Source organism: Schistocerca cancellata, chromosome 2, assembly GCF_023864275.1.
Source record: "Schistocerca cancellata isolate TAMUIC-IGC-003103 chromosome 2, iqSchCanc2.1, whole genome shotgun sequence".
Taxonomy (NCBI): domain Eukaryota; kingdom Metazoa; phylum Arthropoda; class Insecta; order Orthoptera; family Acrididae; genus Schistocerca; species Schistocerca cancellata.
In genome coordinates, this window is record NC_064627.1 from 686,515,828 (window position 1) to 686,543,067 (window position 27,240).

A 27,240-nucleotide genomic window follows, 5' to 3' on the forward strand; every position below is an offset into this window, starting at 1 on the left:
AAAAACAAGATATTTATATTCTTCACTTCCAGAAAATTTTTATACATAAATGTTTGGCAACTCTTACACATACTTCAGTCGGTTTCATCACTAAAATATCAGTTTTCATTAAATGTAACAATACGTTCTGAGCGACGGCCCAGCAACACGCCCTCTTGCCACAAGATACAGATTAATAGTCCACTTTTTTTTAATAAATCAATTGTCTTTTTTTTTAGAGTCCATACTCAAAGATTCACAACTACTATCGTTGCGGGGATTGAGCGCTAAAGAGTACCTTACTGTCCAGTCGCGCTTCACTTTACTTCAACTACGAGGGTGAGTCAAATGAAAACCTTAAATTTGTAATAACAAATCGAAATTTCCCGCCGTTATCCTGTAACTTGGTAAGCGTACTACAAACAGCGTGCAGAATGGCCTGTAGGTGGCAGCATAGTGCAGGTGCACACATACCGTCACAGTATCAGTATAAAGATGGCCGCCCCACTTGCGACTTGCACCAGGGAAGAACAGCGTTCTGTTATTCGATTTTTGCGTAGTGAAGGTGTGAAACCTATTGAAATTCATCGACGAATGAAGGTTCAGTACGGTGCTGTATGTTTGTCACAGCAGCAAGTCTACGAATGGAGTAGGAAGTTCGCAAATGGTGTGGCTTCAGTCGAAGATGCTCCTTGTCCAGGTCAGGCACGACGAGTTGTGACTCCACAGAACATTGCAGCAGTTGAAGCCATAGTGAAGAAAAACCTCCGAGTGACACTGAACGACATTGCAGCATGTTTACAGATAAGTCATGGCGCATGAGTGGTTGCGCGGACTACCAAAAAAATTTTCTTTTAGAGGAACTTATGCAATTTGTAAGCGCTGGAGGACTTGCATTGAGCGTGAGGGGAGATTATGTTGAAAAGAGATACAGCTTTGTACCGCTTTTGCACAATAAATAATATTTTTAAAAATATTTAAGGTTTTCATTTGATTCACCCTCGTACTTTTTGAATCACATTTACATTTACGGTATTGACATACATTACTGAGCTTCTCAGAATAAAATCAGGCACAAATTAGTTAAAAAAAGCAGTGAGACACACATAACATTACAAGGTCCCAAATCACCCCAACTGCACACACCCCACACCATCACAGAGCCTCCACCAGCTTCAACAGTCCCCTCCTGACATGCGGGGTCCATGGATTCATCAGGTTGTCTCCATACCCATACACATCCATCTGCTCCATACAATTTAAAACGAGACTCGTCCAACAAGGCAACATGTTTCCAGCAATCAACAGTACAATGTAGATGTTGACGGACCCAGGCGAGGTGTAAAGATTTGTGTCGTCAAGCCCTCAAGGGTACACGAGTGGGCCTTTGGCTCCGAAAGCCCATATCGATGATGTTTCGTTGAATGGTTCGCACGCTGACACATGTTGATTCCCCAGCATTGAAATCTGCAGCTATTTGCGGAAGGATTACTTTTATGTCACGTTGAACAATTCTCTTCAGTTGTCGTTGGTGCCGTTCTTGTAGGATCTTTTCCCAGCTGCATTGATATCGGAGATTTGATATTTACCGGATTCCTGATATTTACGGTACACTCGTGAAATGGTAGTGCGGGAAAATCCCCACTTCATTGCTGCCTCTGAGATACTGTGCCCCATCGCTCGTATGGCGACTACAACACCACGTTCAAATTCAATTAAATCTTGATAACATGTCATTGTAGCTGCAGCAACCGATCTAACAACTGCACCAAACATTTGTTGTCTTATACAGGCATTGCCGACCGCAGCGCCGTATTTTGCCTGTTTACATATCTCTGTATTTGAATATGTGTGCCTATACCAGTTTCTTTGGCGCTTCAGTGTATGTCTATACCTTCTTGATTGGGCGATGACAACATTAATAAGGCACAGAATACAAAAGACGGATAGCTAGGAAAAAGCTCTCATTAGGCAGGAACGAAAATTACAAGAATTTACCTAATAAATCACTCTCTTTCTAGTGGAGTGTGCTCTGTATTGAAACTTCCTGGCAGATTAAAACTGTATTCTGCACCGGCAAGGTCTGGATTCGAAAGAGGGAAAGGAAGATCAGTCTTTAAAGTCCAGTCGACAGCGAGGTCACTAGAGAAGGAGCACAGGCTCGGATTCGGAATGATGGGAAAAGAAATTAGTTGTGCCTTTCGAAGAAACCACTCCACCATTTGCCTTAAGCGATTTAGGAAAGTCACCGGAACCTAAATCTAGATGATCGGATGGAGATTTGAATCCTTCTTCTCGTTCCATCTGGTTTCGACTCCAGATTCGGCACACTGTTTTAGTCTGTCAGGAAGTTACAGGCGAGGTATGCCTAGATTATAGTAAACATGAACATAATATAGAAAAATGAAGAATACGAGTATATGCACATGGATGAAACGTGCAATTATTTAGGAAACTGCAAAAGATGCTCCAGAAGCGAAGAATCCAAAAAAGAAGAAAATTTGAAATCGAACAAGGTAACTGTTGAAGCGAGGGAGAGTGTTTCCTATAAACGGTTGTAGTAACATAATAGAAAATGCTAAATAAAACTCCAACAGGATTTGAGAAAGTCTCGTCAAAATTTCATAAGAAAATAACTGAAAGCAATAAGAGTTCGAAGAAAATACAACAGAAACCTACATTAGCTTGTCATGCTAGTAACAAACAGACCTGAGTGTCTCGAATCAGTTTGCGTACAGCAAGGTATCAGAGATCATAACGCTGTGATAGCCTGTATGACTACAGGTATTACAAGGAATGTTAAGGAAGGCAGGAAAATATTTTTGCTTCGCAAGCGTGAAAGCATACAAACTGCAGAGTATCTCAGTAATCAAAATGAAGTATTCAGTGATGAGGAAGAAGTTATGAAGCATGGATAAAATTCAAAAGCGTCGTTTAGTACACCTTAGACAAATATGTTCCGAGAAAGGTATTAAGGAATCTAAAAGACGGACTATGGTTTAACAGTCACACTGGAAAGTTGCTACATAAACAGAGAGCTTGTCGCAGATTTAATAGAAGTCAAAATGTAAGTGATAAAAGTTGGACGAAGAGAACACGAACGTAAGGAGAGCAATGAGAGAAGCGTTCAGTGAGTGAGAGTAACATTTTGTCGATCGGTCTGAATAAAATCGCTGTGAGGTTCTGGTTATGCAATATCAGTAAGGAATTCGAAATTATCTATTCAGTCACTGAGCGACCACAATGGAATCGAAACGGAAGATGTGAAAATACTGAATTCTGTCTTCCAAAACTGTTTCACCGCGAAAGATAGCAAGTAGCAGGGTCACTCCTTCAATCATCGCACGAATACCAAAATGGCACATATTGAGATACGCAGTCGCGGATTAGAAAAGCAACTACAATCGCTTTGTAGTGGAAAGATATCTAGACGAAATGAGATACCTCTAAGATTCTACAGAGACTTTACGGGAGAAGTCGCTCCTCTGCTAGCAGAAGTTTATCGTAGCAACGAAGGGTACCTAACGACTGAAACAAAGCGCAGTTCATTCCTGTTTTCAAGAAGGGTCGTAGGACAGATGCACATAATTATAGGCTTATATCGCTGACGTCCATTTGTTATAGAATTGTGGAAGATGTTTTATCTTCATTTATTTTTTGGGAATCGAAAATCTCAATATTAATCGATATGGATTCTGCAAACGAAAGACCGTGCGAAACCCAGCTCGGTCTGTTCCTCCCTCAGGTCCACAGGGCTGTAGACATCAGCGCTCAGGTGATGCCGTATTTTTTGGCTTCAGGAATGGATATGACACTGTCCTACTCTGTCGTTTAGTGAATAAAATACAAGCTTACCGAGTGTCGGACCAGATTTGCAACTGAATTTTATCCATGCGGACAGAACTCGACACAGGGCTCTAAACGGAACAAAACCGACAGATGTAAAGATTACTTCGGCAGCATTCCAAGGAAGTTTGGTAGGACCGTTACTGTTTACATTGTCTGTAAATGGTCTAATGGATAACACCGGTAGCTCCATGGGACTCTTTGCAGATGATGCGGTTGCCTTTAAGAAGATAGCAACCCCAGAAGATTGTAGCGAAGCGCAGAAAGATAGCCAGAGGACTGATGAATGGTGCTAGAGGTGACAATGGGCATAAAGAAATATAACGTACTTCGGATACATGTAAGAAGTAATCCATTACAGTACACTTAAGCTATTGGTGACAAATTTCCAGAAAGAGTAACTACCGGAAAATGTCTAGGAATAACCATACGGAGCGATCTTAAGTGGAAGACCCCATGAAGCAAATAATAGGAAAAGTAGATGCTAGACAGATTCATAAGAAGAATCTTAGGGAAATGTAACTCATTCGCGAAATAACTGGTTTCCAAAACAATTTTTGAACCGAGTCGTGAATACTGATGATAAGTCTTATCATCTTGGATTAGTAGAAGAGCTACACAAGATCCAAAAAAGGGATCGTTTAGTTAGCGCGACAGCGTTACAGAGATGTTCAAGAACTCTAGTGGCAGAGGCTACAAAAGAGGCGTTGCACATCTCGGCGATATTTACTATTGAGACTCCGAGGGATTACGTTCCGGAAAGAGTCGGACGGCACCTTGCTGTCTGTCATGAACATCCCGCGAAATGGTCACAAGGTGGAAATTCGAGAAATTACGGCTAATGTAGACAATGGAGGTTGGTCGATAATCATTCTTATTGTGACACTCAGTAAAATGAAAGCCATCCCGCGTCACTGTTCATACATACAGTGTTGCCTGCCATCAACAGTAACATGCATTGATATACAGTTGATTATACAATCCATTTTACTGTTAATGGCTGATAACTCTGGACAAACGAATCGTATTCGAATATTTCGTCGGCTGGTTCGAGTCCTCCTCCGGCATGGGTGTGTGTGTTTGTCCTTAGGATACTTTAGGTTAAGTAGTGTGTAAGCTTAGGGACTGATGACCTTAGCAGTTAAGTCCCATTGGATTTCACGTACATTTGAACATTTTTGAATATTTCATTTATATGTATGAACATTGTCAATCCATTACTTTTATATTCTGCACCTAAGTTCAGTGGCTAAGGTTGATTTTTACTTCGTTGGATCCCACAGTAAGAAGGTTGTCGTATAACCTGTTGTAAATAATTTTATGATACCTGAATACGATCAGAGGACTGAAACCGAAAGTGAATAAAGATTTATTTACCAGCAGTTCTTGGCGGTTTTGAAATATGACTTCTCTTTTCACATCTCCGACGTAATTCTTTACAGTTAGAAAGCTCGTCCCACCAGGCTGAGAAGTGACGCTTAAAGTGAAGATCTAAAGCAGTCAGAATAGTCACAGGGTTTATATCCTTTGCGTACGAGCTTTGTATAAATGACAAGTCTTGTAGTACAAAGATCGTTTCAGAGTGCACCTGGACGTAAATAAACTACATCTTAATTTGGCACTAGCTTTGGATCAAGGAAACTAGGAGATACAAGAGTACTAAAAATTCTTTCCTTTTAAGGGTATTGTGTAACTCCCAGAAATACGTAAACCAAAAGCAAACACCCATCACAGATGAGTCCCGAAAAGCGCTGGCAAACAGCACAACTTCTATTTGTTGCAGCTTTATGAGGGTAATTTTAATTCTCTTATATCAAAAGGAAACAGAAAAGATTGTAGTAACTACAGAGGTATCTCTTTAATCAACGTTGTGCGTAAAATCTTCTCAGGTATTGCTGAAAGGAAACATCCCATTTGAGGACAAACGGGATGAAAATCAGTGTGGGTTTAGGCCTCTTAGGGGTTGTCAGGACCAGATCTTTAGCTTACGTCAAATAATGGAAAAGTGTTACGGGTGGAACAGAGAATGGTATCTATGCTTTATAGATCTAGAAAAGGCATATGACCGGGTTCCTAGGAGGAAGTTATTGTCTGTTCTACGAGATTATGGAATAGGAGGCAAACTTTTGCAAGCAATTAAAGGTCTTTAAATAGATAGTCAGGCAGCAGTTAGAATTGACGGTAAATTGAGTGCATGGTTGAGAGTAGTTTCAGGGGTAAGACTAGGCTGCAACCTGTCTCCACTGTTGTTCATACTATTTATGGATCATATGTTAAAAACAATAGACTGGCTGGGTGAGATTAAGATATGTGAACACAAAATAAGCAGTCTCGCATATGCGGATGACTTAGTTGTGATGGCAGATTCGATTGAAAGTTTGCAAAGTAATATTGCAGAGCTAGATCAGAAATGTAAGGACTATGGTATGAAGATTAGCATCTCCAAAACGAAAGTAATGTCGGTGGGAAAGAGATATAAACGGACTGAGTGCCAAATAGGAGGAACAAAGTTAGAACAGGTGGACGGTTTCAAGTACTTAGGATGCATATTCTCACAGGATGGTAACATAGTGAAAGAACTAGAAGCGAGGTGTAGCAAAGCTAACGCAGAAGGAAGTCAGTACCAAGACTAAGTTATCTGTGCACCGTTCAATCTTTCGACCAACTTTGTTGTATGGGAGCGAAAGCTGGGTGGATTCAGGTTACCTTATCAATAAGGTTGAGGTTAAGGATATGAAAGTAGCTAGGATGATTGCAGGTACTAGTAGATGGGAACAATGGCAGGAGGGTGTCCACAATGAGGAAATCAAAGAAAAACTGGGAATGAACTCTGTAGATGTAGCAGTCAGGGCGAACAGGCTTAGATGGTGGGATCATGTTCCACGCATGGGAGAAGCAAGGTTACCCAAGAGACTCATGGGTTCAGCAGTAGAGGATAGGAGGAGTCGGGGCAGACCGAGGAGAAGGTACCTGGATTCGGTTAAGAATGATTTTGAAGTAATAGGATTAACATCAGAAGAGGCACCAATGTTAGAACTGAATAGGGGATCATGGAGGAATTTTATGAGGACTATGCTCCAGACTGAACGCTGAAAGGCATAATCAGTCTTAAATGATGATGATGATGATGATATATCACAAGGTAGAGTCGCTGGCTTGTGTTTCTCGGAAGGTGAAAGCGTGCGAGAGCAGTGGGCTGCCGAGCTCACTTACCTGTTGCAACCGAGCGGGTGGGCGTAGTAGCCCTGCCTGGAGCACTGGAAGTGCGTCTCGACGTCGCGCCGCACCACGTGAACCACGCCCTCGGTGTCGACGACACGCGTGATGCGGTACTGCGACAGCCGCACCTCACCTGCCGACACACCGACTGTCAGGCGCACTCCACGCTGACGCCCTGCTCTGGGCACTAGCTTTTAGCCTGGAACCCTCCCATCAAGATTTCAACGACAGCTCTGTGAACTGGCGCCAAACATTTGGGCTGTAGGTAATATAAATTCTGAGTCATATACTTGCAGTATGAACACCAGGCGGAACGTTATTCACTCCTAGGGCACATCACGCCAATGCCACGAAAAACCAGTTCGATAATGGACTCAGTTGGGATAGGAAGGGACTCCGCAGGATTCTTCAGGTACATTACCTGATCAAAAGTATCCGGACACCCCAATGTAATGCGGAATTCACAACTAAATGTTACGAGAGGCGGACCCAGCTGTATAAAAGCAAGAGGGGAGGGTTGAGCTGCCAGCAGACAAACTAAACAAAAGAGCAGACCGGTCAGGACAGCTCAGTGACTTCGAAGGTGGACTGGATGTCACCTGACAAGGGAACCTCCCCATCGCACCCCTCCCCCCCCCCCCCCTCAGATTTAGTTATAAGTTGGCACAGTGGATAGGCCTTGAAAAACTGAACACAGATCACTCGAGAAAACAGGAAGAAGTTGTGTGGAACTATGAAAAAAATAAGCAAAATATACAAACTGAGTAGTCTATGCGCAAGACAGGCAACATCAAGGATAATGTGAGCTCCGGAGCGCCGTGGTCCCGTGGTTAGCGTGAACAGCTGCGGAACGAGAGGTCCTTGATTCGAGTCCCCCTCGAGTAAAAAGTTTAATTTTTTAACTTCAGACAATTGTTTTGCGAAGCTGCACAGGTACACAGAACAGTATTGTTTACGTGATCGTGTGTCAATTATCAGAGTTCAGGCACTCACACATAATCAACTTCGCTCTCCAAAATTCCAGGACATGTTCAGATTTGCTTGGACATATGCAGGATTCGACGGCCTACACACGGAAAAATTTGAAAATGTTAAAAACATATCTTTTGACAGAGCACAGGGATAACTGTGTGACTGTGAAACTGTTGCATTCATTTGTTGCAGTTTATGTGACAAACTCTTATGTTTTCATCACTTTTTTGGGAGTGATTATCACATCCACAAGAAAACCTAAATCGGGCAAGGTAGAAGAATCTTTTTACCCATTCGCCAAGTGTACAAATTAGGTGGGTCGACAACATATTCCTGTCATGTGACGCACATGCCGTCACCAGTGTCGTATAGAATATATCAGACGTGTTTTCCTGTGGAGGAATCGGTTGACCTATTACCTTGCGATCAAATGTTTTCGGTTCCCATTGGAGAGGTACGTCCTTTCGTTTACTAATCGCACGGTTTTGCGGTGCGGTCGCAAAACACAGACACTAATTACAGTGAACAGAGACGTCAATGAACGAACGGACAAAATGGTTCAAATGGTTCAAATGGCTCTGAGCACTATGGGACTTGACATCTATGGTCATCAGTCCCCTAGAACTTAGAACTACTTAAACCTAACTAACCTAAGGACATCACACACATCCATGCCCGAGGCAGGATTCGAACCTGCGACCGTAGCAGTCGCGCGGCAACGAACGGACACATCATAACTTTGCGAAAATAAAGAAAGCAAACTTTTCACTCGATGGAAGACATGAACCATGGACCTCTCGTTCCGCAGTTGCTCACGCTAACCACGGGACCACGGCGCTCCTGAGCTCACATTATCCTTGATGTTGCCTATCTTGCGCATGGACTACTCATTTTGTTTATTTTGCTTATTTATTTCATAGTTCCACACAACTTCTTCCTGTTTTCTCGATTGATCTGTGTTCAGTTTTTCAAGGCCTATCCACTGTGCCAACTTATAACTAAATCTGGGGGGGGGGGGGGGGGGGTGCGATGGGGAGGTTCCCTTGTGAGGAACAAATCCATCAAGAATACCTCAACCCTTCCAGGCCTTCCCGAGTACAGTGTTAATGATGTTATCGTGAAGTAGATACGCGAAGCTAAACCAAGAGCAGGCAGACCTCATGTATTCACAGACAGGGAGCCTCGAACATTGTGGTCGGTGATAATAAAATATCGCATGATAACAGCGGAAGGAATCACTCGTGAGATCCAAAGCCCTACCAGCAATGCAGTTAGCACAGTGACTGTACATAGGGAGCTAAAAAGAAGGGGGTAGAGTGGTCGAGCATCTGCTTATAAGCCACACATTTCTGAAATCGATGCTATGGGACACTGGAAGTGGTGTAAAGAGAGAGACTAGTGGACGGTGGATGACTGCAAACGAGTGATTTGGAGTACTGACTCACGTTTTATCTTGCTGCAGCAATCCGATGGAACGCTGTGGGTCTGGTGAATGCCGGGAGAACGTTAACTACCATATAGTGCAGCGCCAGGAGTGAAGTACCGAAGAGTTGGGGGATTCAGTATAGTGATGTTTTTCGTGGCTAAGGTGTGATCCTCTTAATGCGCGTAAGAAAATACTAAATGCGGAACAATATGAACGAATTTTACTACATTGTGTGTTGTTTACAATAGAGGAACATTTCAGAGATGATATTTGCTTTTATCAGCATAACAATGGATCGTGTCATAAAGCAGCATCTGTGAGGCAAAGGTCTGTGGACAGTAAAATTCCTGAAATAGTGTGGCCTTCGAGGGTCTCTATCTGAACCCAAAGGAACAGCTCTGGGAAGCGTTAGAGCTTCAGTACAAGCTTTGGTATCGGCTCTTGAGGAAGAATGGGCTGCCATTCCTCCACAGACGTTCCGACACCTCACTGAAAGTATCCCCAACAAAGTTCAAGACGTTATAAAGGCAAAGGGGGGACACACTCCATATTAATGTCCACTAATAGACGTCCGGATACTTTTAGTCAGACTGTGTATGCCACGTTCAGCTGGGACAACTCGTTGAGAATTATATCTCAAAGGCAGATTTTGCTTGCTACATTTCATCTGGTCTTCCGGATACTTGCAGACTATGGGATTAAGATCAGGCGAGTTACTGGACTAGTCAAAGTGTGACGGGGGGTCTGAGTTTTCGTCAAACCTGGGATGTGTGAGTGCAGTGCACACTCATCATGAAGATGAACAACAAAGTGCCCTCTTGGTAACTGAGAATTCATGGTCACGGTAACCTGAATGAATGGGCCCAAGCGATGGTACGAGAAACACCCACCGGACTTCAACCTACTTTCACTGGGAAATTTTGGTGTTTTAGTGAAGTGGACGAAACGACTGTCTACAGTTAAGTAAATATCATAATATCAATGTATTGTGATGCACATTCTCATAATTATGACCTGGATTTTTGCAAGATCGACGTGTAGCACAGGTTGTGTCAAGATTTGAAGTTGCGTGGAGAGAGTGCAGGTGATCATAGGGATCAATAGAAGATGGAGTGAAAGGCGAGAAAAAGATATTGCGGTAGGCACAGGAGCTTTGGGGCGTCAGCAGCATATAATAGATAAAGGGATGGTGCTAAAATCTGTGGGGCATGACTGTAGTTGGGTAGAAAATACAGGAGTGTTTATTGTTAATATTAGTAATGGATGTACTCTAGATTAGCGGAATACCGTGCAAGGTGTTTTAGAGTCTCTGCGTAGAACATCTGGAGTGATAAATCACGTTGTGGACAACAACTTTTGTTAGGGACAAAACGTCCGTCGATGGTTCATGGCGACACTAGGCGTCGTTTAGTATTCACTGGCCCGAAGAGATTTCATGGTACTAGCAGAGTCTGCTAACGAAGTGTGCTGCATAATATCTACCCCAGTAGATCGATAGAGTGCGATAAATACAGTCTAAGACACACAGAAAAGGATAACTGCGCACCACGAAGCAAACTGGTCACAGACTGATATTCATGCACGTATCGACAGACATTGAAAAGTCGTAAACATTGGCGGCCGATGGATGAATGCGTAATGCTGCAGCGCAGTTTCGCCGCGCATTTGGCAAGGGTAGTAAACAGGAGACATGACGCTACCAGGGCAGAAATTCTTTGCGAATTTGATTCCATGTACTCAGTTGGACATAAATATGTTCGCAGACAGATGCGTTAGCAATATACACAGATCTGAGCATTTGAGAGAGGACGATTAGTCGGGCTTAAAAAAGCCTGTTGAAGTAATCGGTGAACCGCTCGACATTTGAACAGGAGCTATGCCACTATTCAGTTATGTTGGCAAGGCCGGCCGGAGTGGCCGTGCGGTTCTGGGCGCTACAGTCGGGAACCGGGCGACCGCTACGATCGCAGGTTCGAATCCTGCCTCGGGCATGGATGTGTGTGCTGTCCTTAGGTTAGTTAGGTTTAATTAGTTCTAAGTTCTAGGCGAGTGATGACCTTAGAAGTTAAGTCGCATAGTGCTCAGAGCCATTTGAACCATATGTTGGCAGGAATGGACGAACCATGGCCGAATAAAGCGCCATGAAGGGAGTGGTTGACCTAGGGTGACAACAGAGCGGGAGGACGGAGCAGTCGTCAGAGAGGCACTCAGAGCTCCGGATTCATCATTATTACTGATCCGACGTGCAACTTTTGCTCGTTGATTACGAGGACCGCTCGCAGGAAGGGGCTAAGCTCATGGCGCCCCTTGGGGCGACCACCATTTACCTCTGTACACCGATAAGCCCAGTTTCAGTGGTGTCAAGGACATTCGGCCTGGAATCTCATTGACTGGAGTACAATTCTCCACAGTGATGAGTTGCACTTGCAAATGAGTTCCAGTGACCAGCGAAGACGTGTCTGGAGATGCCCCACTGGACTTACATTTGAGCAAGGTAATCCTCGCTCGCACACGGCGGGAGTTTCTATAGCTTGTGAAACCCTGTCTTGGCCAGCAAGATTGCATGATCTCTCTTAGATTGATAACGTTTGGATCATTGAGGGCAGCTCGGGATTTTGACGATCTGATGCACCAAATGGACAGAATTTGGCACCATATATCTCGGGAAGACATCCAACAACTCCGTCAATCAGTGTCAAGCCGAATAACTGCTTGCATAGGGGTCAGAGCTGGGCCAACGTTTTATTCTTACTCAATTTGCGAAGCTCTTTTTATGGAATATATCACTCATTTTTTTCTCCGATTGTAATCATTTCCTCGTCTGTACATCTACGTCACGTCTACCGAATTCCATCAAATTTGGAGAATTCCTTCGTGGTACGTCGTTTTAAAAGAGAGTGTACTTAAGCTTTACGGTGACTAAAGCCTTTCATACAGAGCAGCGACTGTATTATAGGTAACACACAAGGCATATGCAGGCGACAGAGTGCCTACGCTGTGCCGGCTCTCAGGGGCGTAACCGATACAAAAGGAGTCGAAGCGCCGCCAGAGTGGGGCAGTGAACATATTGTCTCGAACGAAAGTTGGTCCCTATGATGTGATGTATCACACCTAGATGTCTGATGCAAATCCGTGCAACAGCCCTGTGTACGGCGAGGCAGTGACGGTGAGAGGTGTGTGGCGTGTGGCGTGTCTACCTGTGAAGCCGAGCTGCGGCACGGCGTGCAGGTCCTGCTCGAGCCCGTGCAGCAGCGCGCCCCGGGAGCTTCGCCGCAGCTGTGCCAGAGCGCTGTGCAGCGCCCGCAGCTGGGACGCCGGCGCGCCGCACGTGCCCTGCCAGTCGAGCGCGTCGGCCGCGTCCACCGCCGTGCCGCCCAGGCCGCGCACCACCGCGTACTTGCCCTGCGGCCGGCGAGCACACCTCGTCTCACTCACTGAACCTTGACAAGTATCTAGTGAAAAGAATTGATCTACATCTACTACTTTAAGTGTCTCATTTCCTAATCTAATACCCTCAACATCACCCGACTTAATTCGACTACATTCCATTGTCCTCGTTTTGCTTTTGTTGATGTTCACCTTATATCCTCCCTTCAAGACACTGTCCATTCCGGTCAACTGCTCTTCCAAGTCCTTTGCTGTCTCTGACAGAATTACAATGTCATCGGCGAACTTCAAAGTTTTTATTTCTTCTCCATGGACTTTAATACCTACTCCGAATTTTTCTTTTGTTCCCTTCACTGCTCGCTCAATATACAGATCGAATAACATCGGGGAGAGGCTACAACCCTGTCTCACTCCCTTCCCTACCACTGCTTCCCTTTCATGCCCCTCAATTCTTATAACTGCCATCTGCTTTCGGTACAAATTGTAAATAGCCCTTCGCTCCCTGTATTTTACCCCTGCCACCTTCAGAATTTGAAAGAGAGTATTCCAATCAACATTGTCAAAAGCTTTCTCTAAGTCTACAAATGCTAGAAACGTAGGTTTGCCTTTCCTTAATCTAGATTCTAAGATAAGTCGTAGGGTCAATATTGCCTCACGTGTTCCAACATTTCTACGGAATCCAAACTGATCTTCGCCGAGGTCGGCTTCTACTAGTTTTTCCACACGTCTGTAAAGAATTCGTGTTAGGATTTTGCAGCCGTGACTTATTAAACTGATAGTTCGGTAATTTTCACATCTGTCAGCACCTGCTTTCTTTGGGATTGGAATGATTATATTCTTCTTGCAGTCTCAGGGTATTTCGGCTGTCTCATACATCTTTCTCACCAGATGGTAGAGTTTTGTCAGGACTGGCTCTCCCAAGGCCGTCAGTAGTTCTAATGGAATGTTGTCTACTCCGGGGGCCTTGTTTCGACTCAGGTCTTTCAATGCTCTGTCAAACTCTTCACGCAGCATCGTATCTCCCATTTCATCTTCATCTACATTGTCTTCCATTTTCATAATATTGTCGTCAAGTACATCGCCCTTGTATAGACCCTCTATATACTCCTTCCACCTTTCTGCTTTCCCTTCTTTGCTTAGAACTGGGTTTCCATCTGAGCTCTTGATATTCATACAAGTGGTTCTCTTTTCTCCAAAGGTCTCTTTAATTTTCCTGTAGGCAGTATCTATCTTACCCCTAGTGAGATAAGCCTCTATATCCTTACATTTATCCTCTATTGCACTTCCTGTCGATCTGATTTTTGAGACGTTTGTATTCCTTTTTGCCTGCTTCATTTACTGCGTTTTTATATTTTCTCCTTTCATCAATTAAATTCAATATTTCTTCTCTTACCCAACAATTTCTACTAGCCCTCGTCTTTTTACCCACTTGATCCTCTGCTGCCTTCACTAATTCATCCCTCAAAGCTACCCATTCTTCTTCTATTGTATTTCTTTTCCCCATTCTTGCCATTTGTTCCCTTACGCTCTCCCTGAAACTCTGTACAACCTCTGGTTCTTTCAGTTTATCCAGGTCCCATCTCCTTAAATTCCCACTTTTTTGCAGTTTATTCAGTTTTAATCTACGAGGTATAAGTAGGGGGAAGTAATATAAGTTCGATACCTTATCCAGAAACTCACCCTCTCGAAACCTGGACAGCAAGCTACACCGCGATGCAGAGCGCCTCTCTTGCAGAGTCTGCCACTTGAGTTTGCTAAACATCTCCGTAACGCTATCACGCTTATCAAATAACCCTGTGACGAAACGAGCCGCTCTTCTTTGGATCTTCTCTATCTCCTCTGTCAACCCGACCTGGTACGAATCCCACACTGATGAGCAATACTCAAGTATAGGTCGAACGAGTGTTTTGTAAGCCACCTCCGCTGTTGATGGACTACACTTTCTAAGGACTCTCCCAATGAATCTCAACCTGGTACCCGCCTTACCAACAATTAATTTTATATGATCATTCCACTTCAAATCGTTCCGTACGCACACTCCCAGATATTTTACAGAAGTAACTGCTACCAGTGTTTTCTCCGCTATCATATAATCATACAATAAAAGATCCTTCTTTCTATGTATTCGCAATACACTACATTTGTCCATGTTATGGGTCAGTTGCTACTCCCTACACCAAGTGCCTATCCGCTGCAGATCTTCCTGCATTTCGCTGAAATTTTCTAATGATGCAACTTCTCTGTATATTACAGCACCATCCGCGAAATGCCGCATGGAACTCCCGACACTATCTACTAGGTCATTTATATATATTGTGAAAAGCAGTGGTCCCATAGCACTTCCCTGTGGCACGCGAAAGGTTACTTTAACGTCTGTAGACCTCTCTCCATTGAGAACAACATGCTGTGTTCTGCTTGCTAAAAACTCTTCAATCCAGCCACACAGCTGGTCTGATATTCCATAGGCTCTTACTTTGTTTATCAGGCGACAGTGCGGAACTGTATTGAACGCCTTCCGGAAGTCAAGGAAAATGGCATCTACCTGGGAGTCTGTATTTAAATTTTATGCTTTTGATGCTTTTGAAATGTATCGGTATCTCTTGTGCATACCTTGGGTGCTAAAAATTTCAAACGAAGAACTCCTTCGTCGCCTGAAAGAGCAACTGCTCACTATAAAACAAAGGAAAACTATAGGCGAAAGATACCCGTTATAACGAGTCGTCATTGAAGGAAAGCACAAGGAAGAAGGTCTGTTAGAAGTCGAGGAATTCGTGGCTGAAGCATATTCGGAGATGGTACAGTTGCACGCCAGAATCAGTCTTCCATGCTACAATTTTACTTTCGGAGCTGGTTCTGACAGGAGAAGGCGTTTCAAGAATAAGTGTGATTTCAAGAATTCGGTGTACTTTATGAATTTTGACGATATACTCAGCACATCTAAGACGCCCTCTGATGAAAACTTGGTGCGCTCTATGTTTTAATTCAATTATGAATTTTAACAAGATGTTTCATCTATCAAAAACTGCTTCTCAGTTTTTGAGTTAATTATGTCACACTGTTAGGCAATATTTTTGTTAAATTTTAATACCGCACAGTGTCACTGCTTTTCCTCCCTCCTCCTCACCTTCCCCCTCCCGGCCCATCATTCATGACGTGTGGCTCTGAATGATGAATAGTCGGTTTAATAAAATGCCAGTTACGATGGAATGTGATGTTGTCACAATCGTACCAGATTATCCACTTCTACATGTCTACATCTACATGGATACTCTGCAAATCACATTTGAGTGCCTGGCAGAGGGTTCATCGAACCACTTTCACAATTCTGTATTATTCCAATCTCGTATAGCGCGCGGGAAGAATGAACACCTATATCTTTCCGTACGTGCTCTGATTTCCCTTATTTTATCTTGGTGATCGTTCCTCCCTATTTGAGCCTGTGTCAACAAAATATTTTCGCATTCGGAGGAGAAAGTTGGTGATTGGAATTTCGTGAGAAGATTCCGTCGCAACGAAAAACGCCTTTCTTTTAATGATTTCCAGCCCAAATCCTGTATCATTTCTGTGATACTCTCTCCCATATTTCGCGATAATACAAAACGTGCTGCCTTTCTTTGAACTTTTTCGATGTAGTCCGTCAGTCCTATCTGGTAAGGATCCCACACCGCGCAACAGTATTCTAAAAGAGGACGGACAAGCGTAGTGTAAGCAGTCTCCTTAGTAGGTCTGTTACATTTTCTAAGTGTCTTGCCAATAAAACGCAGTCTTTGGTTAGCCTTCCCCACAACATTTTCTATGTGTTCCTTCCAATTTCAATTGTTCGTAATTGTAATACCTAGGTATTCAGTGGAATTTACGGCTTTTATATTAGAATGATTTATCGTGTAACCGAAGTTTAGCGCGTTCCCTTTAGCACTAATGTGGATGACCTCACACTTTTCGTTATTTAAGGTCAACTGCCACTTTTCGCACCATTCCAATATTTCTTCTAAATCGTTTTGCAGTTTGTTTTGAACTTCTGATGACTTTGTTGGTCGATAAACGACAGCGTCATTTGCAGACAACCGAAGACGGCTGCTCAGATTGTCTCCCAAATCGTTTATATAGATAAGGAACAGCAAAAGGCCTGTAACACTACCTATGACTATGTTCTTTTTAAAGAACTTCGACCTTTCACGACTCGACTAATCAGTTGCAATTTTAAGAATTCAAAACTTTAAAGATTTTCGGTTTATGTTACCTGCTTTTTCAGATACAGTTTTGAGAATTTAAAATTTTAGGTATTTTCGATATATATTATACACAAAAGTGGTTACTTATTTGTGTTTCATTTTTATATCGGGAGATGATCATTAAGCTTGATCGACACTTATTGTGAAGTGTTAGTATTTGCAGCTGCGACCGTTACGATATTTTTTTTTAAAATAAATTATACAGCTGCTGCATCTCTCGTGATATGTCATCCGTTGTGGAAATGATCTTATCGAAACAGGTCTCCAGGTAAAGTTCAGAAAATCAATTGTAGCTGTCTGGTGGATCCTCTCCTCTACAAAATCGTATGCAATAGTCAAAAAGTAATGACATATAAATTTTGGTTGAAAGTATGTAAGTGTTGTACAGAAGACGTGTTTCACATTGCAAAGAATGCAGTTGTTATACAAGTGGTTAGCTATCTGAGTAGGCGCCTGGCAGCCGTGGCGCCACCTGCGGCCGTGACGGAGCAGCCTGCGGGCACGCACCTTGATGGAGGCGCTGAGCGCGTCGTCGAAGGCGATCCAGCGGCGGCCGCTGTAGGCGTAGGGCGCCGTCTGGTCCTCGTCCCGCTCCAGGGTCCAGTTGCCGCGGGACAGCGCGCGGCACAGCTGCAGGACACCACACCACAGCACAGGTCACTCACTCAACTCACTGCCACGTCTCGCACGAGCTCTACGCTTCATAGACTATTCTCGCTTTGCCAGCCAATTACGAGCTAACCCACTTTCTGATTCCTCAGCATTCTTGATTAAATCTGAGTTTTTAAACTTCACCTGCTGCAAAACACAATGCGTTTCTTTTACTATTTACCCAAACATGTTTCGATACCTGTGTGTCATCTTATGTGGGTCTCGATTGATCTACATAAAATATCATACGAAGTTCATGACTGCTTTTCTATTTTAGGCCTAAGAAAGATAACGTGCTTTTTATTTATTTTGTTTCCATTACTCATCTGAAAATATATTACTTGTGAGGAGTAGATTTCTACGGCTTGGTTTTTTTTATGACTTTTATTATTGACTGAAAACATGTCATTTGCAAAATAGTAGTAAAGAATTTGCTTATTTTTTTAAAAACTTTTTACTTTCTCATGAGTAATGGTTTTGTATGTACTGTACCTATGGTTTCACCCGATTTGCATCTCCGCACTGTTTTCTTTTCCTATTGTAATTATATACGCTGTTTTTCACAGTTTTTCTACTTCACTCTCACCTGTTTTCACGCCATTTTTGCATAAAAACGAGATTTGACAAAACAGTTGTGTTGCCATACTCATAGAATATATATATATATATATATATATATATATATATATATATATATATATATATACCAGCAGGCACACCACAAAAAAATGTTCACCAAAAGTTGAAAATAGCGCCTCACTGAACAGAAACAAAACGACGAACACGTGAACTGTAAACCCCCTTCCAAATATTCCCTATTGGGCCTCACATTGTTCCACTAGCAGGTCAGCTGGTACTTGGCTGAAAAGACCCTGACTGTGACGGGCCATAACTCAAAAAGCCCACTAGAAATTTAGGGGCAGAGAATGAAAATCTGGTCTTCACGAAGACGATGGACGTAAACGCAGAGAGCTCGAGGTTTCACTCCAGTCTGATGCGTCATGAACGCTGAGAATTGTTAATACTAGGGTGTCGTGGCGAGAAATTCCCTACCCGTCCTGATTTAGATATCTACGGCTTTTCAAAATTATTCTAGGCGGATACTGGATTTATTCCTTCTAATAGGCCATGACCTGCAGTTCACCCAATTTCGTCCTATTATTAAGACATAAAGTACTATTTATCCTTTTATGTTATTATCATTGTTATTTTTGTTGAAGTAACATGATGCATACATTTTCGCACTTTAGTCACTCATTAAGCACCTGTTGATTCATATATTTGTTGTGTAATTTTTTACTATCATTATTTTCAGCGTTATTTTCATTCTCGAGTGTCATAGCACTATACGTTATTAACTTGTTTTGTTTTCTTTCAAGTTATTCAATATATGTTTTCATTCGATTGGGTCCGCAGCGAAGTGCACGTCACAATACGACATTTTGAAAAGCAAAAGTCTGGGACCAGCTGTAATAAGTTTAATATTCTATACGGCAGCTGTTTCGGCTTTATCGCCATTGTCAAGTAACATGCGAACAGAACAGTAATGAGACTATCTACATATACGGAGGTTTTGCATGTGAATAATTATACATTGATACTTACGTCTACTTTGATTTGATGTTCGTATTGCATCTATAGCAAACTGTCGAAGTCTAGTTAATTTGTGATTCCGTGGTATGTCGTAATTACAAACGTGTAGAATACGTTTTGACACTTATGTGATGGTTTGTATGCTAAGCATAAATATTATCTCGAACACTTTATTGACATACTATACCACAAAAATGGATAGTATATATGGACAACAAAACACATTCAGACGAAAGATAAAATTGACAGCAAAGTCCCATCAGTGAAATATAACATTATCGTTGGTTAGCTAATTATAGTTTGTAAACGTTTAACATCATAGTAAACGAACTGTGAACTAAATATCAAATCGTATTTTACAGTAAACGAACTACGAAATAAGTGTCAAAGCGTATTCCATACGTTTACAGTTACAACATATCACAGAATCACTATGAATTAGGCAACGACAGTTTACTATAGATGCAACATGGACATCAAGTTAAAGTAGACTTAATTACGGGCAGTGTATGATTACAATGTATTGATTACAATGTATTCACATGGACAACCGCCATGTATGTAGGTAGTCTCACCAAAGTTGTAAATATTAGCAGGTTACTTGAGGATGGCTATAAAGCCGAAACAGTAGTCGTAAAGAATATTAAACTTATTTCAGACAGTCATGACCTTTCCTTTTCAGAACATTATTTGTATTTATCACGTATTCCATGACACTGAGTGACTGACACATACGTGCACATCAATAAAAATGATCACAGCTTGTGTTCTAGTGGCTAGCATTGCTGCCTCTGGATCACGAAGTCCCGGCCAGATGGGGGATTTTCTATTTCATCATCATTCGGGAAGGTGGCGAGACTAGACGGTGAAAAGATTGGGAATTTGTACGGGCGCTGATCACCACGCAGTTGTGCGCCCCACAAGCCAAATATCATTATACATTAAATGTATTCGCAATTCCGAATAATGACTACCATCAGCTGTAGAATGTAATGACGACAATGAAAATTTGTGCCGGACCGGGGCTTGAATCCGGATTCCTCGCTTATCGCGAGCGGTCGCCTTACCATTTTTTTTTTTTTTTTTTTACTTTCATTTTGTTCTATGGTGGTCGTTGGCTTTGTTCGTGGCGGACGTCCGTTGACACTCGTTCAGTTTGTTCGATGATACGTTCACTCAGTTTTTTATTACAGAGTGTAGCTAAACCCTCTGACCGAACACGCTGAGCTACCGTGCCGGCAATCCATTTGGCTATACGTGTACGTCTCATGGCCCGACCGAAACTTCCGTATGCCGTCAACCATGCGTCTACGACCTGGACTCGTACGTCCATTATGTCTACACCCATACCTGTACGGGGACATACATAATCGATGTACGAATACAGGTGCACGGATAGCGAAATGGTAAGGCGACCGCTCGCGATAAGCAGGAAATCCGGGTTCGAGTCCCGGTACGGCACAAATTTTCATTGTCATCATTCCATTCTACAGCTGATGGTAGTCATTATCCGCAATTGCGAATTCATTTCATGTATTTCATAACGGCTGTAGTCTACTCAATGCCAGTTCCTTTGGACATGCATGCATATCCAAAGGAATTTTGCATCGCAATCAGAATAACGCAGGCACTGCAATATCGATATATCATCTTCATTATCAATAAAAAATGAAATACTTAAAACAATGTGTGTGCAAATGAAGTTACTATGGCTTTGACAAGCATGCTGATTAATTTTTTGTCCAGTGAGCTCTATTTACTTACTGTGCCGCAGATCTGGTTTGAAAGCCGTTTTGAAAAGTAAAGCTGATACTTCTGAACTATACAGTGTTACTGACCACATTTTGAATCCATATCAGACTAATATATTTTGGATAACTGGCAGCACGATCGTAAATATTAAAATCCTTTATTTTACAGATCGATGTCGGTCATTGTGTGACCACCTTCAGTGCAACTTTTCGAACATTGCAGGACCACAACATAATAACACATTTTCTATTAGGTGTAACATGTACTGTGATGACTACTTCCAACAGATATCTTCACTTTTACTGCATACAATAATTTTGCAATTACAGAAGAAGCTATCTTGTGACCTTATTAGTTGCCGATCCAACATGTACCCAAACCGATCTGCAAAATAAAAGATTTCAGTTTTTACGACCGTTTATCCAAAATACCGGCTGACCAAAAAGTTAGTATAAATTTGAAAACTGAATAAATGACGGAATAATGTAGATAGAGAGGTACAAATTGACACACATGCTTGGAATGACATGGGGTTTCATAAGAGAAAAAATTACAAAAAAATGTCCGACAGATGGCGCTTCATCTGATCAGAATAGCAATAATTAGCATAACAAAGTAAGACAAAGCAAAGATGATGTTCTTTACAGGAAATGCTCAATGTGTCCACCATCACTCGTCAACAATAGCTGTAGTCGAGGAATAATGTTGTGAACAGCACTGTAAAGCATGTCCGGAGTTATGGTGAGCCATTGGCGTCGGATGTCGTCTTTCAGCATCCCTAGAGATGTCGGTCGATTACGATACACTTGAGACTTCAAGTAACCCCAAAGCCAATAATCGTACAGACTGACGTCTGGGGACGTGGGAGGCCAGGCATGACGAAAGTGGCGGCTGAGCACACGATCATCGCCAAACGACGCGCGCAACAGATCTTTCACGCGTCTAGCAGTATGGGGTGGAGCGCCATGCTGCATAAACATCTTACGTTCCAGCAGGTGTTTATCAGCCAGGCTGGGGATGATGCGATTCCGTAACATATCGGCGTACCTCTCACCCGTCACGGTAGCAGTTACAAAACCAGAATCATGCATTTCCTCGAAGAAAAAAGGCCCGATAACGGTAGATGTGGTAAATCCAACCCATACCGTGACTTTCTCGTCGTGCAATGGAGTTTCCACGACAGTTCTAGGATTTTCGGTAGCCCAAATTCTGCAGTTGCGGGCGTTGACAGACTCTCGGAGCGTGAAATGAGCTTCGTCGGTCCACAACACGTTACTCAACCAATCGTCATCTTCCGCCATCTTTTGAAACGCCCACACCGCAAATGCCCTCCGCTTCACTAAATCGCCAGGTAACAGTTCATGATGCCGATGGATTTTGTACGGATAGCATCGGAGGGTACGCCTAAGTGCCAACCAAACAGTAGTGTATGGGATGCCGGTGTGACGTGCGACTGCACGAGCGCTGACTTCCCCGTGCATAGACGAACCCGCTACAGTCTCCATTTCTTCCTGAACTGTCTCAGCAGCATTACGCCTTGTGCTCGGTCGGCCACTACGAGGTCTATCGTCTCAACAACCCGTGGCTTCGAACTTCGAAATCATTCTCGCCACAGCTGCATTTGTCAACGGACCTTTACCCGTTCGAATCCCCTTCCTATGGCGATAGGATCGTAACGCTGAACTAGCACATTCCCCAGTCTGATAATACAGCTTCACTAAAAGCGCCTTTTCAGGTAACGTCAACTTGCTGCGACTGCTGGTCAATGGGAAGCGGAGTGGCTGGCAGTCGGTGAAAATAAGCTGCGTCTGGTCAAGGCCACCACGCGGCCATGGCGTACGTCCAACCAGTCATGCAGGCGGGATGAGGTTCTCCTCACTCGCCTCCGCATCGGGCACAGCCCCTTAACGCACGGTTTTTTACTCCGGCGGGAGGACCCCCCAGTCTGCAGTGCTTGTGGCGTCCAGATTACTGTCCGCCACATTTTACTTGACTGTCCTTTATTCTCTGACTAGAGGGCGGTGGTTTCCTTGCCACCGGATTTGCCCTCTATTTTGCAAGACGACGCAACGACTGTGGTTAAGGTCTTACGGTTTTGTGTCCTGTCCAATTTGTTGCCTCGAATTTTAGGGATAGGATTTTAATGTGTTGCTGGGTGACTGGCACACCCAGGTTTTAGGTAAGAGGTCCGCCAGTCACGATTACCTACTTCAATTTCAGTTCTCTTTTCCTTGTGTTTCCTTTCCTTTTTTAGTGCGTTTCTTCTCCTCTTGTTTTCGCCCGCATCTCGTGGTCGTGCGGTAGCGTTCTCGCTTCCCACGCCCGGGTTCCCGGGTTCGATTCCCGGCGGGGTCAGGGATTTTCTCTGCCTCGTGATGGCTGGGTGTTGTGTGCTGTCCTTAGGTTAGTTAGGTTTAAGTAGTTCTAAGTTCTAGGGGACTAATGACCATAGATGTTAAGTCCCATAGTGCTCAGAGCCATTCCTCTTGTTTTGCCTCTTTATGGGAGGATTTGGAACTGCGTCAGGTCTGTGTCTTTTAGCCGTTCTCCTTGTTCCCTGTCCGTCTTCGTCCCTTCACCGCATGTGTTCCTGTTTCTATGTGTTTGGGCGCTGATGACCATGCGCCTGAAAACCTCAACCCCCCCCCCCCACACACACAGAGAGAGAGAGAGAGAGAGAGAGAGAGAGAGAGAGAGAGAGAGAGAGAGAGAGAGAGAGAGAGAGAGAGAGAGACGCAGCTGATTCTCTCTCTCATTACAGCTCCTTTTATACACGATTGTCATGCGCAGTCATTGACGTTTTGCTGTCCAGCGCCATCTGCCGGACATTGTGTGAACTTTGTTTTTTTTTCTGGTTCTAATAAAACCCCATGTCATTTCAAGCGTGTGTGTCAATTTTTACCTCTCTATCTACATTATTCCGTGGTTTATTAAGTTTACAAATTTATACTGACTGTTTGATCACCCGGTATGTTGGCAATAATGCGGATGTGGTGCACACGACTGCCAGTGGAATTAGACACCGTACGTGACAGTCACCAGGGTTTCGCTGCGGTGCGCCGACTCACCTCCGGCTGTGAGATGGTCCTCGGCGCCCCGGAGGCGGGGGACCTGGGTTCGGTGCGCTCCTCGCGGCGCAGCTCGAAGGCGGTGGCCTGCCCCGGCAGCGTGACCACCAGCTGCGCCGGCGACGCGCCCAGACTCGTCACCAGGTCCACCACGGCGTCCTGCCCCAACAGCACGCACCGTCACGTCACGTCACACGCCGGCCAGCTGGGCGCCCGCTGCCGCCTGCGGCGCTACTCACCGCGTTCAGCATGTCGTCCAGACCCATCAGCCTGCTGGGGTGGTACACCAGGCCGCGCTCGCTGTCGTCCGTCATCGCCTGCGTCCGCAGCACCACGTAGTCCACGTATCTGCAACACGGCGCAACACACACTCACGGGGGACTGTCCTCGAAGCACTACACTCTAGTACCAATAAAGAACTCAGCTAGTCCAGGGAACATTTAACAACACATCAAGCACAGCAGGGTGGCTATCCAAAAAATAATTCCTGTCGTCCTCAAAAATGACTTTAAAGGTTAAAATGCGTTTATACAGATTCATCGTAAAACCAATAACAAGCTATGGGAGTGAGTCCTGGGAATTCACCGAAATAAATAATAATAATTTAAATAAAATACGTATTAGTATAACTCATTTTTAAAACAGACTAAAAAGTATAAAATAATATTTCCTAGCCCAATACAGATCCTAACCTCATACAAATAGTTCTGGAAATTTGTGCTTGTCAGTTTTTAATAGCTATGAAAATACTTGTAGAATGTCAAACGAAAAACGTCGGCACATGGAGTAGATAATAGTATTGTATTGTATTAAACTGGGGACTAAGAAACGACGGAGATGCTTCGTCCCGCCGTAGCCTTCAGTGGTTCACAACCCCACAACAGCCCACAGCAGTCCACCTACCCCACCGTCGTCGAACACCGAACCCAGGGTTAGTGACTGTAGGAGGATGCAAGATGACTTGGGCAGGATTTGTGATTGGTGTAAAGAATGGCAGCTAACTCTAAATATAGATACATGTAAATTAATGCAGATGAATAGGAAAAAGAATCCTATAATGTTTGAATACTCCATTAGTAGTGTAGCGCTTGAAACAGTGACGTCGATTAAATATTTGGGCGTAACATTGCACAGCGATATGAAGTGGGAGAAGCATGTAATGTCAGTTGTGGGGAAGGCGGATAGTCGTCTTCGGTTCATTGGTAAAATTTGGGAAAGATGTGGTTCATCTGTAAAGGAGACAGCTTATAAAACACTAATACGACCTATTCTTGAGTACTGCTCGAGCGTTTGGGATCCCTGTTAGGTCAGATTGAGGGAGGACATAGAAGCAATTCAGAGGCGGGCTGCTAGATTTGTTACTGGTAGGTTTGATCATCATGCGAGTATTACGGAAATGCTTCAGGAACTTGGGTGGGAGTCTCTAGAGGAAAGGAGGCGTTCTTTTAGTGAATCGCTACTGAGGAAATTTAGAGAACCAGCATTTGAGGCTGACTGCAGTGCAATTTTACTGCCGCCAACTTACATTTCGCGGAAAGACCACAAAGATAAGATAAGAGAGATTAGGGCTCGTACAGAGGCATATAGGCAGTTATCTTTCCCTCGTTCTCTTTGGGGGTGGAACAGGGAGAGAAGATGCTAGTTGTGGTACGAGGTACCCTCCGCCACGCACCGTATGGTGGATTGCGGAGTATGTATCTACATGTAGATTGTGCGGTTCGGCCCCCACTGCTCCCCCCCCCCCCCTCCTGGGTACGTCTCATACCAGACGATTGTAACCCCAAATGTTTGCGTGGTAAAGTGATTACGGTGTACAAGTATGTGGAGACAATGTTTGCGCAGCAATCGCCGACAGTGTAACTGAGGCGGAATAAGGGGAACCAGCCCGCATTCGCCGAGGCAGATGGTAAACTACCTTAAAAACCATCCACAGGCTGGCCGGCACACCGGACCTCGACACTAATCCGCCGGGCGGATTCGTGCTGGGGACCGGCATGCCTTCCCGCTCGGGAAGCAGCGCGTTAGTCGGCGCAGCTAGCCGGCGGGCTCAGATAATACCAAGGAGGTGAACTACTCATGCATCAATTACCTATTGCATGCGCCCCTCGTTTTTTGTTTTAAATTCTAAAAGTATTTTCGTAGTTATTAAATATTCACGAGCATAACTATTCAGGTCTGTCTATATGGGGTTAGCAGTCTCCATTGAACTAAGAGAAATTATTTTATAGTTTTTAATCCGTTTTAAAAACGTTTTATATTAAAATTGTTTTTATTTAAATAATTGTCTTCCCTTTTTAGTCTTGAATGTGTCAAATTTTTCAGTAGATTCCAAACATTTTGACGAGATTACAACAGATACATGTGGTGAATTTCACTATTATTCCACTTTCTCTTTATCAGAGTCAACCAGAACATCGCTTACTCCTACGATTATTTCACGAAAAAACTTCGATGGTGAAAATTAGAGAGGACCAACCTGACATGGGGACTTATGAGCAACCGCACTTACCACGAAGCATTCGCAAATGCGATACAAAAAGGGGATATAGCAGTGGTGCACAACTACCCTCCGCCACACACCAGATACGAAAGAAGATTAATGCTGTACTGTCATCGAGTTCTGAGCTACGTTGAAAGTTTCAAGTCTCTAGCTCATCGGGAAGTTAGTTTAAAATCAGTTACAAAATTTGTACCGAACGAACAGGAAATCGATCTTATAAAAGCGGGTTACAAAGAGACTTACAGCTATAGAAACGGACCACTTAAGGAGAACACCTAGAATTTTCGGATCTGACTATGTAATGTGGAAATAAGAAAAAATGGTTTAAAGGGCTCTAAAGACCATGGGACTTAACATCTGAGGTCATCAGTCCCCTAGACTTAGAATTACTTTAACCTAATTTACCTAAGGACATCACCTAAGGACATCACACATGGTCCAAGAGAGCACTTCAATGGCAACTTCTTCGAAGGAAAAGAAGGGGAAGAACGCGGAACGGATCGCTAAGGGGTATCGAGGAAGCAATGGAAAGAAGTCGAATAGAAGAGAATGAGGTAGAATGGCGGGATGGAGGCGTTCGACGACATACATTCTGGATGCACACATGTCTTTATT

At 43.6% G+C, this 27,240-nt stretch overlaps 1 protein-coding gene across 1 annotated transcript in view; it reads right to left on the bottom strand.

The window, feature by feature from the left end:
- The window catches only part of LOC126157560 (uncharacterized), a 203,785-nt gene that overhangs the window by 52,529 nt on the left and 124,016 nt on the right, over window positions 1-27,240 (bottom strand). Inside the window, exons 7-11 of the mRNA XM_049916383.1 lie at window positions 24,365-24,473; window positions 24,126-24,284; window positions 17,569-17,691; window positions 12,640-12,844; window positions 7,039-7,177 (exon numbers count right to left, since the gene is read on the bottom strand). Coding sequence (XP_049772340.1) covers window positions 7,039-7,177; window positions 12,640-12,844; window positions 17,569-17,691; window positions 24,126-24,284; window positions 24,365-24,473 — 735 coding nt within the window. The remainder of the gene's footprint in view (window positions 1-7,038; window positions 7,178-12,639; window positions 12,845-17,568; window positions 17,692-24,125; window positions 24,285-24,364; window positions 24,474-27,240) is intronic.